Here is a 16,273-nt window from a genome sequence, read left to right on the forward strand (position 1 = left end):
TTCTGTGGCATGCGCCTAGTCTTGTTGACCTATACTCATTCGCGCAGCAATAAGGCGGTGATCTACCAGCTGGTCGGCGTTCGCGCGATGTTGTTAAAAGATCTGGAGGCTGTACATTGGCTGTTTTAGATCAGGCACCCATTGTTGTCCATAGACTATTCAAATATTGACTGCAATTGTTTAGCCAGCCATTCAGTAACAGAGCACTTATCCAAAAGAAAGCCTACAGAGAAAACTAAGTACTTTGTCCCGTGCAATTTTATATGGCATGCAAATATGAACAGTTCAGAACCTTCAGAAAATTGTAGACTTTATTGACCACACTAGCATCTGCTTGGGTGGGCTTGGCAGGGGTCCAGGCAGCAATCTTAGTGTGCAGGCTCAGGAATGAACTGAGGAGGGGTCTGGACCAGGGGCAGGGGCTGGACCAGAGGCAGGTCAGAGACAAGGGCTGCCTCAAATCTCCTTCTCCTGCCCCCTCCTCGATCCACTGAGCCGGGCAGCCACCTCCCAATGATTGCCTGGGCTTGAACCCTGTCCACGGACCATTTTTGACAGATGGCATCTGCAAAGTGGTTCCACGAGTTAAAAAATTCAAATTAAAAAACACTTTCTTTTTACCAGAGCACATTGACCGTGACTATAGTCACCGACAGGACGAAAGCGGCAAGAAAGCGCATCTGTAGGCCCCGCTGTTTGCTTGACAATTGGCTTCCAGCCTTTTTCTCACTCTGCACGGGGCAATGCTTGGTCTCATACAAGTTCTAATGAAACTTACAACAAGAAACTCAAGTGTCATAAAGGTAAAACAGTTCAAAATATGAGGATACAGCACTCATGTGGTTGTCAAATACAATGCTTGCAGCACATTTTAATACCGTTGCCTTATCTCAAGGAAAACGTGTAGCGAACGTAAACGAAGTCTAAGTGTAGTCTGCTGGTCAGCTACAAGTGAAAAGTTCCAAAACTCGTTTCTGTCCTTCTGATGAATTACCTCAGACTGGAGCAAGAGACCAAGAAACATCCATCCATGGAAGAGATTAAAAAAGGAGACAAAAGGACTTTGCTCCATCACCGTTTTCAATCTGCCACGGTTATTTTTTCCATTAACCATAAAACAAAATGACAGGTGACAGGAGGACGTTCCTCCTGTCACCTTTTTCACTTTTTTCCACAGTTGGATGTTTCTAGGTTTCCTGCCTCGGTCTTGGGTAATTCATCAAAATGGTAATGTATACACCAGCTCGCCTGCACCCTCACCGTAATTTAACATTTGTCCTTTCTGGGTTTGTATTGTTTACAGGTCATAAAAATGAACAGATATTAATATGTACAGGGTACAATTTTAAGCAACATATGTCCTAATCCTACCGGCATGGGGCTTGTACAATCGAAATAGGGTGTGGTCAAGCTTGTTGAGTGCAGCATCACGCTCGATGGGCAGTGGTGCATATATCAGGCCATGCCCTGTCAGTGACTATGGGGTTCCATAATGAAGTTTGTAGGGCAGCCAGGAATTTCAATAATTGAATATTACCTATTGCGATGGTGCACAGGCCCAAATTGATAAAGGCCCTCTTGCCCTTGCGGCCGTAGAGGCTGAAGAGCACCTGGACCGGATGACCCATGATACTCTTCATGATGCCAGCAGTTACCTCTGAAAGGTTCCTGCCCCCAATCTTCTGCAGCTGATCTTGCTGTAAAACAAAACAATGACTATAAAACCACAAATTATGTATAGAAGTGCCATGTTGTAATAAAAACTAATTTAAAATTGCTCTCTAGTACCACCTGCATAGTTTCATTCTACACCTGCAACAAAGATGCAAACACTCCCAAAACCTGAACAATTTAGCCACAGGTGCTGGCAGCATGAAAGTGCTTCAAGGAGCTTCTTTAATTTCATTAGTAATTAAAATCCATATTCCATAAATGCTAGTTTTATATTTATATTGTGTTACTCAGCCACGACGGAAATTCGGCAGTTTCTTAAAGACGGTTTCAAAGGTTCATTCAAATACTATGCTAGGTGTTCCTGCTAATATGCTTAAAAATCCCCATGAATAGGGTGATTGAGAAAAAAAAACTGGGTAACAAACCGCCGGCGGACGTCAAGGATTATAAAAAACACGAATGAAAAAAATAATAACCCTTTATTAAAAATAAACATATGGTTCCAATTGGAAACTTGCTGAGCGTGTGTGAAGCATGTGGGGTGCACTAAAGTTACCACTCGTGCAGCAGGCGGACGGCTAGCAATGAGAAAACACATGATTCTCTTTTATCATCTGTGATGCATGATGGTGCAACATGCGTGCACTGCCATGCATCGCACGTAGAGGTGCGTGTTCAGATGGGCACTGACATCAACAAGGCAAGCCTCAAGCGGAAGTCCGGAAGCAGCTCTATCTAGACCAGGGGTGGCAAGGCTGACCCGGCCTAACCGCTGAATTCACAAACCTCCCTCCAATTGAGGCACCCCTCCAATTCCTCAAAAAAGACGCGAGGGCCGGTGCTGGCCAATCGCGACGACGGATTGGTGGCCTAGGCTCCTTGCGATTGGCCAACGCCGGCCCTCGCGCCTTCCTAGAGGAAGTGGAGGGGCACCGCAATTGGAATGAGGTTTGCAAATTCGGCGGAAAGAGCCGTAAACAAAACCACGAAACTACCAAGAACTGTGTGGGGGTTGGGGTGGGGGGTCTTGTACAGAACAATAAACAAAACTCCCAACTTTCAATCTATCAGGGACAAAAGCAACTCAATTCTACTTAAGGTAGTAGTAGCACAAGATTACCAAATTGCAACCTGTCTTTCAATTTAAAATGCGTCCTATTTCTCTTTGTGGGGAAGTGCTCGTGTGACCAGGAGGGAGGGGGTCACGAGCCACACGCTGCTTGCGAGCCGCAGCTTGGCCACCCCTGATCTAGACACATGCGATGCGAGGCGGCACCATGCATGTTGTACATTTTGGTCACGGGGAGGAAGATTGCATTCCGATAAAAGTGAAACAGGGAAATGCATTTAAATTTCTCTTTTTTAATGCTAAAAATGCTGCCCGAGCCGCATATTACTGTGTGAGTGGATTTAGTAGTTTACAATAATTTACCCCTAATCTCAAATACGTTTGGAACTGAGGAGTTACCCATTAACTCCTTTGATAGAAAGCACTTCTGCATAAATGTTTAAACAACGCTAATTAAGTGTTCCACGTGAAATGTACCTAAAGATACATCAGATGTGTAGCTTTGAAACAACCTTCAGCTCAACGAGAACATACCTGTACTTATCCTCCAAATCATTCACGTGTGCGCAACATAGGCGTCCTTAATGCTAAGCATACATGCCTATTCCTTTCAGTACATTACCACAAAAAGTTGCTTAGGTATATAGCTTGCTCCCATTAAAAAGGTTAAGAAACAACAGTTTTCCCGTTACGAAGTTGGCTCCTAGCAGCTTCCAGCTTCACACTCCTGCTGTGAAAAAATACCACACGAGTGCTGCATCGACATTTGGGTGGAATTGTAGTCCTCGACACACCACAAACTATAGATTGATTTGTCTTGTAGCATCCATTCAGTACGTCGCAAGATGAAGAGGAGTATAACATCAATCCATTTATCGTCCACGTGGGAGTGTGTGCCGGAGGCAAATGGGAAGAGAACAAGCACATGCCTCGAATAAAATGGGGTTAAGAAATAGTAGGGACAACACTGGGGTGTGTGACGGCTAGACACACATACCGCACATTCCTCTGCAGCTGGAGCACTAACTTTGGCAGGACATTCTTTCAGAAAGGCTTTGTATGACGATGTTCATGCCATGAAGTTGTAAAATGTGTACTAAGCTCGTCTGTGCAACATCACCACGCAGTGACACATATAATACATTCTCTGTTACCACTGCCTTTTCCACGACAGTGTAGCATTAAAAAAGAATAAATAAGGACACACTGATATGGGCAACCTAAAACATAAAAGGCAATAACTACCAAGGCTTTGGCTACACCCTTCTCCTTGACTGCTGCCTCTGCTGCCTCCAACTGCTGAAGGCTTTCGGCTGGCAGCCTTGGGAGAATCAGGGGCAGGACCTGTGGGGCTCGTGCTGCCTGAGCTGCCGGTGCCTCCAGCAAGGCCACCCTCTCAGAGATGTCGAGGACATCCTGCCTCAGCTGTGAAAACTGATGCAGGATGTCCCTATTCTGTTGTCGAATTTCGACCAAAAGGTGTATCATTTTCAGCTGGACACCTGGAACAGAATACTTTCATGTCAAGCTCTTTGCACATTTTCATTCAGACTTCTCTTGAACCTGTCAGCATACAGCTGGTAACCTACATTTACAGGTCCTATATTTGTTTAGTGAAGATAGTTAAAAACAATATAAAAGTAATGACATGAGAGACTTCAATGTATAGCAAGCTGCCCTAAATCAGCTTCCTAATCAATCCACTACTTGTCCCACTCCAGACCTTGGCTAAGCGACTATTCTAACTGACAGGATAAGAATGGCATCTTTTTCAGATGCCCGGCCTCCAGCAAGTGTTCGCTACCTTCAGGTGTGCTTTGGCTATGCGTACACGCTCAAGACTCGCGAGACGTCAAAGCATTATCGAAAGTAGGAAGCTTGCATTGGATTTGGGACATTTGAAGAGCCTTCCTCCTGCTCTAATACTGTCAGCAACTATAGATGAATGTTTTCATTTATTATGGGTGCTTCTATTAAAACTTATTTTCAGCAGACTTTTTCCCATGCAGCAATTTGTAACCAAAGAAATTCATGTGTCCAAAATAAAGGACAACAGAGACCCAACTTCGTGATATGCAACAAAATGTCCATGGGACATGGTATTTGCATTGGATATCAATGAAAATGCTGCTCATCTCCGTTCCTAAAACCACATTGTTTTTTTCTCACACTCGAAGGGGATAACAGAGCCATTATGGCACAGTAGTTTTATCACAGCAATTACAGTGAAGCTGACTGTGGCATGGAGCACACATTTTGCGGCTGTCAAACATGTTTTCGTACTGGTTGTTTACAAAAGATCTGCAGCCACTGAAGAAGAAAATTTAAGTTAGTGATAACACCAAAGGTGCATTGGACAATATGCATGCCCTTAGAAGGGTCGGGAATATTTTTGCTTCTTCAGAATTCTGAGCTATATGTTTGTCATCTATATATCCCACATTCATTTAGTAGCACAGAAAAGATTATTTCAGTTTCCCGGCCCGCAGTTCTAAAAGTACCGCATGGTAGGTAACCAATAGAACCTCTTTGTTGCCTGCGCAAGATGTCCATGCAGATCAAACGAGATGGGCGAAGCCAGAGAGTCAGATATCGCTCCAACAGCGGCTCTAACACAACTCTAACACAAGTCAACAGATGAAATCTGACGTCTGATATTATGCTAAGGTCATTGTAAGATCGCTGACCTCACAGAGCTCTAGCGTCGCCTATTACACCCCGATAAACTAATTGCAAGCTGTGAACATGTTTTCGCTTTAACCGGACAAATTGCTGATCCGCTAGCAGAACAAGGACACAAATGCTCCAAATAGAAGCGAAATTAATCGCCTTAGCGTACTAGAGAATCAGCATGTCAAGTTACTGCTAAGGAAGATTGTGGTCAAAAATAATTATTTGAAAACTCATGACTATAAAGCTAGTCACGGGGAAAGTATAACATCCAATTTAAAACTACACAACGAAAATAAATAATCCAAAACGGATGTGCTAATAGCCAAGAGGCTGTGCGCGGATGTCCCTCAGTGATGATGATTTTGTGAAGTCCTAAATTTAAATCTTGTTGGGAATATAATTTTTTTTTTTATTGCTTCACTTTTATGTTTTCGTACAATTCTATTTCATGATAAGGTTCCACAACCTCATCTCGCAATGAATGCGAGCTGTGGCGGGACACGCAGCACGGCTGCAATGGTTACAAAACGACAGGAGGTATATTCCAGTCCAGTGATGTAGTAGTGTACAACAAACATGAATACCGATAAATAACTCAATATTTTTATCTCTCAATTTATTATTTGAAAATAAATAAAGCTGAACATTGTTTCAACTTTTTTGCATAGCTACCGTGACGCTCTGTTCCTCATGCTGCTTAGGGTGTCGCGTGATCATTTGACACGGTCCTAAGAACACTATTTATAAAATGCAGAAGCAATATGTTCATGATAGGGAAAACAGCTCACAAAACACGGACTACGAAGAGGAACAGACACGACAGGACAATGCTGTACTCGCAACTGAAGAATTTTAATAAAGGAAACAAAGACAGAAAAAAACATGCACAGTATCTTAAAAGATTGCACAAAAACAAAAAAACAGTCTCGCCAACCATGAAGCGTGTCAATAAACTACCCGTTCACTACGTGACTCATTTTTTGCCGCAGGAAGGAAATCTCTTTGGCTCACAGCGCCAATGACGGTTCGCTAACACATGAATGACCATGACACAAAATGTGGAAGGCCTCAATGATCTCTCTCGCCACCCTATCCTTGTGCGCGCCCAGAACGGTGACTCCGCCAAAGTCAGGCCGACACTTGCACTATGCAATGAATGGGCAAAGGCCCCCCAGCCATAGCTCTGAGCGAATATGAATGCTTTCGTAATTTATCATTCAGACATCTTCCTGTTTGCCCCACATAGCACCTGTTACATGACAAAGGTATCTTATATACCACACACGAAACACTAGGCACGTAGCCGGGGGGGGGGGGGGCCCATAAGGCCCGGACCCCCCCCCCGAAATCTTCCATTTTGCTGGGACCTCCTCTCCCCCCTCCCCTTCATACAGCATCTTGTCATGGGCAAAAACAAAATCCTGGCTACGTGCCTGTGAAGCACGTACAAGTGACAAAAGGTTTTCTGTGCGCCTTGGTGCTCTTAAGAAAGCTAAGGGGGTGGAGAGGACGGGGCCGGAAAGGGAAAAGAAGCGTGTGGTAGTGTTTTCGGCGCCCCAAAAAATGGGCCAGATATGTTCCAGGATTGGTGCGGGGGTAGTTGGTCGTTCCAGCGCAAAGTGCACCAAGGCGCACAGAAAACCGTTTGTCACTTGTGTTTCGTGTGTGGTATATAAGATACCTTTGTCATGTAACAGGTGCTACGTGGGGCAAACAGGAAGATGTCTGAATGACAGATTACGAGAGCATTCATATTCGCTAGGAGCTACGGCTGGGGGGCCTTTGCCCATTCATTGCAGAGTGCAAGTGTCTGCCTGACTTTGGCAGAGTCACCGTTCTGGGCGCGCACAAGGATAGGGCGACGAGAGAGAACATTGAGGCATTCCACATTTTGTGTCATGTTCATTCATGTTTTAGCAAACCGTCATTGGCGCTATGAGCCAAAAGATTTCCTTCCTGCGGCAAAAAATGGGTCACGTAGTGAACGGGTAGTTTATTGACACGCTTCATGGTTGGCGAGAGTGGTCTTTTGGTTTTGTGAAATCTTTTAAGATGATGTGTATGTTTTTTTCTGTCTTTGTTTCCTTTGTTAAAATTCTTCAGTTGAGAGTACAGCATTGTCCTGTCGTGTCTGTTCCTCTTCATAGTCCGTGTTTTCTGAGTCGTTTTCCCTATCACGTATAACGTCAACCAACTGGCCCAGTTCACCACCTTATTACAACATTTTCCCTTCAATGCTTGAGAATAAATGCTTTGTTGTTTAAAGGACACATGCAAAGGAAAATAAATTTGTTTTTAAACAGCATAGATCGAAAAAGTGTCAGAAAACAAATTTACAACGAAGAAAAAAAGTTCTATAGCTATATTTTCGGTGCGAAACTAATTTGTAGAGTGCACTCGCGGGAGCCGCCGCTGGTCACTAGTAGACCTGTGTGCTGCCGCTGCACACCAAGTGTGCTGCACCACCAGTTGAATGAGTGTCTCCGCGCCACCGCCAGAAGGGAAGACTTCGGCGTGCCGCCGCCATCGATTTCTGATTACAGCACAGTATTACGTGGTGCTTGCGCTCTTTCAGGAGCTTCCTTTGAGCTCTAAAAGTTCTTATTAATCTTTTTTTTTTTTTTGTTGCACTTCAAACGAAGATGAATAAGTGACTTTTAGAGACAATAGGAAGCTTCCGAAAGAGCACAAGCACCATGTGATAAATAGCGGCAAATCACATGATAAATAGCGACGACTTTTCCACGGGCGCCAACTACAAATTCGTTTCGCTTCGTAAATATAGCTCTAAAAAGCTTTTTTGTTCATTGTAAATTTGTTTTACAACTTTTCCCATGCAAGTTAAAAAAAAAAAATTCCCTTTGCTTTTGTTGCATGTGTACTTTACATGAATATAAGAAAATTTAACTGGCAGATACATTTTTTTTTACCCCATTAATATTTTGAGCCCTTCAGCAATGTCCAAGTACTTCAACAAAAACTAGTAAATTCCAATTTCCCAGAAATTCCCGAAAGATGATACCAATATTTTTTTTTTCACATTGTTGAAAATTGTTTTTCTAAAGGTCAAGTTCAAGCTTTTTTATGTAACAACAAAACAAAGCTATCTTTTAGTTACACCTTATCCCAATCTGTTTCCAGGACACCATTCACAACAGCATAAATACACACACTAGCAAACGGGTGCAACTTTTAAGTTCAGCTCTGAATGTTAAAAAGTATAAACCTATAAATTCTTACGACTGGGATCCTCACTGGCCTCCTGGTTGTCCTCGGGCTGGTTCACTTCCTGCGCTTGCAGGGTCTCTGCCAGGTCATCCTCGCAACCTATGGCTGACGAATGGGAACTTGATGCAGCTGAATAGCATTAAGACAGTCTTACTACGGCTCTGTTGATGCAATCTTCAAGTTGTTCAACTCTGAACGTTTAAAATTACAAGCAGACTCACAGGTGACCCCCTCATTTTCCTCCTGGCTGTGCTGAGGTTGCAGCTGAGGTTGGCGTCTGCCTGCCTGGCTGGTCTTGTGCTGACCCCCCACCGAGCGGGAGCTCAATGCAGCTGAATAGCATAAAGACAGTGTCCACACCAAGCAAACATGGTTAGGCACTACAATGGTTTATCAGCACACCAATTACATTGTTTGCATAAGTGATTTATAATTTACTTAATAAAATTTTATTGAGGTGGATGGCTAGCAAAGCTGCCTAGTTTGAACCATGCAGAGCGCCTCAACCTAAGAAATATTAATAGTAACATTATATTTTTAGAGAGGTACCCTAATATCTATCATAAAGATATCCTGAGAGAACTACATTTCATAGGTCATTGAGACTGAAAGTAACTAACAGATTTCACCTCTCAAATACCCAGCACCTCCAATGAGCTTCTGAATGGCAGAGAGCCATTCAGAAGCTTATTACTTGCCACAAGCCACGTAAATGCCCAAAGCATGTTGTTCACTGAAGAAGTGTGAATAATACTGTACACAGCCTATCATTTAAATACAGATAATGGTTACTATAACTGAATGCTTACGTGGTGAAGGCATTCTGAGGGGGGGATGCGATTCGACTGCTTCCACTCCCGGCAAGGCCTCATTTGCTAGGAAAAAAAAACAATGTATCAGAACATCCCATTATTTTACCCCAAGGTATTTTCACAAAGCCTTGGAACTCAGTAATCACCCGAAAAATCTGATGTCTCTACGGTGGAGGTCCAGACGTACTGGCGAACTTTCTTGGCAGCCTTTTTGTAGGTCCCTGTAAATAAAATTTGTGTTTGAAGTATGGAGACTGAAATTGAAGAATTTCAGCTGAATATAGTTCTGCAAGACACATTTCAGCGGAAAAAAATAACTGAGTTGATAAACAAACTACGCTGACTTTACATAACAGATTTGGATAGCAAATTCTGTCACGCGTGTGTGAAACGTTCCAGCATCACAAACGTTTAGCAATACACTCACGGTGCTCTTTATCAGATATTTTTATGCATACTCTTGATAGTTAATTGTTTTAATTGTTCAAGTTTCAGATATGCATGACAGAATTCGTTATCCAAATTTGTCTATTGGGAGCAAACTACACCTCGTGACTGCACCGATATGCAATCGGTGCTACACAATGTTAAATTCCTACTAAATTTAGCGGGGAAGCTGAATTGGTGTATACATTACATGACAAATTTTTTTTTCTTTTTGCTAGAGAAAAATGGACTTGTGTATGTGCTGAGAAGGTGAGGGAGAGGAGGAGGCGAGAGCGTGAGGGGACGTCAAAACGCCGAGCTTTAATTCGAAGGATTAGTATGTAGAAACAAAGCTAGCTGCCTGTGTCTCCACTGCACTCGTCAGTGTAGTTTGTTTTATCATAACGAGTACTGGCTTCTGGACCATTCTTGCAATATGCCGTAGCTTGAAACAGTTATTCAGGAGCCAATGAAGTTTGTCTGCAAGCATTCACATCTTTCTAGCAGAGAATAAAATATAGTTGCAGCTTTCAAACCTAGTAGCTGCAGATAACGGCATATTTTCTCAAATTAGCTACCAAGCGAAATTGTTTCATACAACTCTGCCTGCACACCAGTACAGGTTATAAAGAAAAATACAAACTGAGTATGTGATATAAATAACATAGGAATCAGGCAAACTGATGACCTTTAAACATAAAAACCCGAATCTGGAGAAAAAAAAATAATAGGACACATGTGTTTTCTCTTTTGGTTTCGACGGTATTGAGTACCCGAGCTTGACCAAGAACTTTCAAAACTTTACACCTTAGAAATGCATAAAAAATGTTTAAAATCACTTTAAAACTTACTAAAAAGTATTTTAGGTCCCATTGACAGTATCATGTGCTTGATGTTTAGATTCTCTTCTGGAAAAATAATGACCCACAATCACACACCTCAAAAAAAAAAAAAGGAAAAGGCAATGGGTCTGTAAACAAATTACTTACAGTAGGTCTTAATTACAATGACAGGGAAGACCTCCCAGCCTTTGCCGACAACGCCAGGTGGAGCCTGCGCTTCAACCAGGCTTATGAGTTGGCACCCTTTCACGTGCATGGGCCAAGTGCAAAACAACTCGTCCTCCGACAGCCATCCGACTGGCACAGCTGCGAGACTGTCCTTCTCTTCAGGGAACTTCACTACTGCGAAGGGCTTGACCATCCTGTATGCAGAAGCAGCAGTTTGAAAGGGGTCAATGTTTGCTAGCTCACACATCCTATGATAATGGTACTGGAATCCAGAATAGCAAAACACCCCAAATTCTGGAGAGCTTCCTTCGAAGATCAGGGCATTACAAATACTGATGTCCTAAACTTATGGTGTTTTAACCTTTTCTTTCTGCAGAGCAGATAAGAAATTCTGGACGCAAGTAAATACCTATCTGAACAAGTTATCTTCATTATTTGCTTGTATTTAAACTTGCGACAAAGCAGCTAACCATACAAAACACCTGCTGTTAATTGTGACTTTGCCAACACCAGTGGTGGTCGAACATTATTTCTCATAATGCGTCACTTCAAGCAAAGTGTTTCTTCAGTTTACCTAGTGATAGAAAATTTCGACCACTTCGATGAGCACCTGTTTTGAGTGTAATCTGAAGTCCTCCTGAATAAGAGTCATGTAGATTGCAGAGACCTAACCTGTCACTTAAAATTTATCGGCAATGCCAGCGTTTTTCCACTGTGCTTGCCCCATCAACCCCCTCGACCTGGCTGAGCTGCAAGAATCTCTTAGTGTTATCATTCTCATATAGCTCAAGAAGCTCATATTAACTTAGGAATGCTCAAAATGCTATAAATAACCCCGCTGACTCTGAGCTAAATCCTGGTTTTGGTTGTTGTATTTTCTCTGCATTTTAAGCTATCCTGCTAAAACAACTATTCACGAGAATGGTTATATTGTAAGAGATTTCTCTAGCTCAGCCAGGTTGAAGGGAAGATTGGACGCATAGTGTAATGAATACCGACGAGAAATTTTAGAAGTGATATGAGAGATCTTTGCAATCTACACGATGCTTACCCAGAATGAGCGGATTACACTAAAAAAATTATGTAAGCATCGAATTGGTCAAAATTACCGATCACTAGGGAACACCATTCCCATGATTCCTCGAGTGCGGGCCGGGGCGCTTGGGTAATATAGCAAATGGTTTATTCCCAACTCCAGCTTGACGGTCGTCTCGCATACAAACTAATAGCGAGTTCGTTTCACAGCACTCGTGTCCACGCGTGCCCACTCGCAGCGTGGAGCGAGTTCTTTTTGGCCGGCACTTCACGAGTGGTTGCACTCTCCCGAGTTTGTTTCAGCGGCGACACCCCACGCGTGCATGCACTCGCTGCACCGAAATGCAATTCTGTCATGCCTCGCTCCGGCGAGGGTTTGTCTGCTACGATGTGTCATTTGTGCAGCAAAACCGAAAGGAAAAAAAAAGTAGATTTTCTGATAGAAATCGTGTCCTGCAGGCAACGGAATCAAACGTGAGCTTGAATTGTGAGCGTCTGCTGTTTCATAAAGGAAGCAATTGACAACCCATGCTTTATTTACAAGTTTTTAGTCGCCCTGTTGCCGTACAGATGCTGAAATATACCGGTGTGTAAAGAAATGCTCAGAACAAACAAACGCATCAGCGGCCCCCGATATCTTTATCACCATCCATATGCGGGTGAAAAATGAAACATTTGTCGACAAAGCTATCTCAGCAGAAACCTGTCTGCCTAATAAGCATCCGAGAAAGCTAAACATAGCGACTTTACCCGAGGCTTGGGCAACATCACCTTTAACATTTACTTAAGTTAGCTATCTTGCCCCGGCGTATTATGTTTGGGAAAGTTTTCGACAAGGCTAATATCTGATCCACCTGTACCGACGATCGAGATCGAATGTCCCACCAAATGTTTTGCTGGATATTCCAACAGACTAGTTTTAAGCCGTACCCTTTCAGTGGTTCATGCATAATAGCATGCTAAAACGAACCAAGCTTCTGCGCAGACAGCATGATCAGTTTTCTCCAGTATAAACGGTTATAAGAATTGAAAGATTGCAACCAGCTGCTTTGTAGTTGCTCGCTGATTGCGGAAATTTACGCCGGCTCTTAGCCGAGTTGCTCGAAGTCATCGCATATGTAAACTACAGGTTACAGCCACCAACGTTTACATAAAAACGTTGGCAGCGAATGCACTCTCGCATTCCCATTCATCACGTCGAACAGAAAGACGCTAGTTTCGGTTTGAAGCCTTTACTACCTCTACAACATACAGGGTGATTCAAGGAGAGGCCAGGCTCTTTAAATCGTCCACAAAATTCGGTTTCTTAACATATCGCGCTACGACTTTGTGCAGCGTTGCCCACAGATGGTGCATTTTTTTTGTAAAATTTGCAAAAAGCGAATTTACCCGAGGAAAAAGTAAAGAAAGAAAAAGGCTTAGCTCCTATGGAAATGCAGCGACGCCACCAGTCTTCAAACAACACGGCGCCGTTTCGCACGGGAGACAAGAGATGGCGCAACGAACGAGCCTACGGCGCCGAGAGCTGGCGTCTTTAGCAGACAATCTTTTTGACTCAAAAGCGGCGCACGTTCCGCAGGCGGCGACAGTCGCAGAAACAAAAACAGGTGCGGTAACAACAAGGAACTGCAGTTCCTTGTCTGCTAAAGATGCCGGCTCTCGGCGTCTATGCTCGTTCGTTGGCGGCAGTTGGCGTCGCAACCGCTTGCGCCATCTCTTGTCTCCCGTGCAAAACGCCACCGTGTTGTTTGAAGACTGGTGGCAATGCACCATCTGTGGGCAACGCTGCACAAAGTCGTAGCAAGATAGGTTAAGAAACCGAATTGTGCGGTCGATTTAAAGAGCCTGGCCTCTCCTTGAATCACCCTGTAGATGGCGACAGCATCAGTCTTCTGCACTCGGTGCAATTGGCAAGTTTGTTTGAGGTCAGTTCTCCATGCAACACTCCGCGAGTGCGATGCATTTTGGAAGAGAACTCAAACAGTGCCAATGCGTGTGAAACAAACTCGCTATAAGAACCAGAGGAGCGGGGACGACAGCAGAGATGGTGGCAGAGACTGTCGGCACGTTGGTCCATCATGCACCAACATACGAACACGCCATATTTACCGGAAAACATGAGTCTTAATATAGAAACTGTTGATCTTGGCTTGGCAATTTTTTAAAAATCAATATTCTGATTTTTCTTGATGTGTGTCAACATCTCCACCTGTGGTAGACTCCTGCTCTGACCGCTTCGGATTTGTAGCCGAATAACTGTAGTTTGGCTCGCTGATCAGCGAGCAGGTGCAAAGGAAGTCCTGGAAAATTTATTCCTGTCTGTTTGGCCATCTTTGAACTATTGCCCCGCCGTCTACAGTGTGTTGGAGTTGCGAATAGAATAGGCACCGAAACAAAAGCAAGGACGAGACAAGTTGAACAAAAGTTGTATGTCAAGGTTGCTGGCACAAAACAAGAGACAAGCTGAACAAAAGGTGTATGCAAAGGTTGCTTGCACCAAACAAATGCATCACAGAGCTTCACTTTCAGTGTAAATGACAATGTTGCAGCAAGATTGATCTTTACAATTTACAGTGAGACCTCGATAAAAGTGTGGCTCGTCAAAGGGGCCACATAAATTGGAATCTCCATGTATCATGCAATGATGTACTACAAAGACACTGATAAATGGCACATTTCTCATTCAAAGAGATCGTGAACCAAAATTTGGATTTCAGAAAACAATGCAGGAGCTGCAGGCGGGACGCTACAATTCCTACAACACCACTCGTAAGGTGATATACCGAATCAACGGCCATACTTTTGGGGAAAAAAAGGTAGAGATTTAACAAGGCCGACGAGGCGCGTGAGGTCAAGATATCTCGTTTCCTCCTCTCTTTGTTTCGCCCCCTCAAGGCGGCGAGGCGGACAAGGCGCGAGGCCGTTCCCTCTCCTTGGGTCCTCTCGAAGAAACAAGACGTGAACATATATGTCAAATGCACCTCCCTTTTTTTTTTTTTGAAAAACACTGTCATCCATTTTATATATCGCTTATTAGTGATGTCTTGGTGTTTGTAGCATCCCGTTGCACACTTTTGCCGTCGTGCTTTGTGGAATCCAGATTTCTGTTCAGCATCCCTTTAAGAGTTTTAAAATATTAGCTCACCTGGGTCAAAAGAAAAATAAGATGAAATTTTTTCCTAGGGACAAACGTTCAACTAAGCTTTTTTCTGCGAAATCAAATAGAGTTGTGGGCCATATTATAGCAGAATAGATCCAGAAGAAAGGAAACAAGACAAGCTTCTCTCTCATCTTTCTTTTGCCAAAATAAACGCCAGAGTGGCTCATCATGCCATTTAATGGCTGCACTCAAAGTAGGTAAAAAAAACAAAAAAAAACAGTGGCCCATTGCGATGTTTGATTGCCGCACGCACACCAAGTAGTAGTTAAAAAAACATAGCTTTGCTTTAAAATGGTTTTCATTTCAGCGTTTTTTTTTTTTTTTTTATTTATACTTTGTTTCATACTTAGTGTGCAACGCTGTCAAAGCTACTGGCGCGAGCTTGGGGCTTGATCTCGTTGAACATTTGCACGCGTTCTCGCGCAAACAAAACCATTGACGAAGCCACGCGCTCGCGCCAGCAGCTTTGACAGCGTTGCACGCTAAGTATGAAACAGAATAGTGCAGGTGAACTGCTGCGTAATAGTCATTGTTTCAACCCTGAGACAGGGAAAGAAACGGGAAGACAAAGTAAAAGGGAGAGAATAAAGTGGACAGACAAACTCATCCTTCGATATTTAATTTAAAAGATATATATAATACTCTGAGGTCAATTAGAACTGAATCTATTACGAAACCGGTGTATGCAGTCCTTTCGAATAATCACGCAAGAAGTAGGCCTAGGACCCGCGTGTTGCATCCCGCCGAAAAACAAGCACCAGCAACAAAATAAGAAACGTGCACATACTCACGCAGGGTTCGAGGGTTGGTGCCCGGCGCCACAGCTTCAGCGTTAACGTTGAAAGTGCTATCTGAATGCTTATAAACTACAGCGGTTCGCTGAAGAAGGCAGATTACCGCAATCACTTTCCAAAAAGACCTGTACTGCCTGTACCACTTGTAGGGGTGTCGCGAACCGGTCGCGGTTCGAGTTCGACCAGGTTCGACTTTTTCGAACTTTTAGTGTAAAGTTCGTCAAACCTTGTATTGAGGTTCGACTCGTGTGCGCATGCGCGACAGGCTGGCCAGTTCGCTTCAGATTGGATGGTAATGGCTAAGAGATGAATTAAGTGCAGCGCTGATCAGCTATTTCAGTCAATACAGTACTAAAATTTAAGTTATTAACTTCTTCAGTGAATAGAATTAG

The 16,273-nt window shown here is 43.4% G+C and overlaps 2 protein-coding genes across 2 annotated transcripts; both read right to left on the bottom strand.

Moving 5' to 3' along the window:
- Positions 1 to 293: 293 nt before the first annotated feature.
- On the bottom strand, positions 294 to 8,676 carry LOC121838250. The gene is made up of 4 exons (XM_042294365.1): positions 8,657 to 8,676; positions 3,989 to 4,245; positions 1,538 to 1,697; positions 294 to 565 (listed from the first exon to the last, which is right to left on the bottom strand). The coding sequence occupies exons 2-4, from the start codon at positions 4,229 to 4,231 to the stop codon at positions 369 to 371; spliced, it is 600 nt and encodes a 199-aa protein (XP_042150299.1). The 5' UTR covers positions 4,232 to 4,245; positions 8,657 to 8,676; the 3' UTR covers positions 294 to 368.
- Positions 8,677 to 9,415: 739 nt separating this feature from the next.
- On the bottom strand, positions 9,416 to 15,937 carry LOC115323639. Its single transcript, XM_040220874.1, has 4 exons — positions 15,875 to 15,937; positions 10,872 to 11,086; positions 9,603 to 9,677; positions 9,416 to 9,519 (listed from the first exon to the last, which is right to left on the bottom strand). Exons 2-4 carry the CDS (start codon positions 11,083 to 11,085, stop codon positions 9,416 to 9,418), a joined length of 393 nt encoding a protein of 130 aa, XP_040076808.1. The 5' UTR covers position 11,086; positions 15,875 to 15,937.
- Between the last annotated feature and the right edge of the window lie 336 nt (positions 15,938 to 16,273).

This window comes from Ixodes scapularis, unplaced genomic scaffold (assembly GCF_016920785.2).
Source record: "Ixodes scapularis isolate PalLabHiFi unplaced genomic scaffold, ASM1692078v2 PGA_scaffold5__190_contigs__length_132052651, whole genome shotgun sequence".
NCBI lineage: Eukaryota > Metazoa > Arthropoda > Arachnida > Ixodida > Ixodidae > Ixodes > Ixodes scapularis.

Coding starts and splice junctions, on each gene's coding strand:
- LOC115323639 (XM_040220874.1), bottom strand. CDS start 11,085: ATGGTCAAGCCCTTCGCAGTAGTGAAGTTCCCTGAAGAGAAGGACAGT. Junction 9,678..10,871: donor CATTGTAATTAAGACCTACT/GTAAGTAATTTG, acceptor TTTTATTTACAG/GGACCTACAAAAAGGCTGCC. Junction 9,520..9,602: donor AGAGACATCAGATTTTTCGG/GTGATTACTGAG, acceptor TTTTTTTCCTAG/CAAATGAGGCCTTGCCGGGA.
- LOC121838250 (XM_042294365.1), bottom strand. CDS start 4,231: ATGATACACCTTTTGGTCGAAATTCGACAACAGAATAGGGACATCCTG. Junction 1,698..3,988: donor AGGGTGTAGCCAAAGCCTTG/GTAGTTATTGCC, acceptor TTTGTTTTACAG/CAAGATCAGCTGCAGAAGAT. Junction 566..1,537: donor CCTGTGCACCATCGCAATAG/GTAATATTCAAT, acceptor ACCACTTTGCAG/ATGCCATCTGTCAAAAATGG.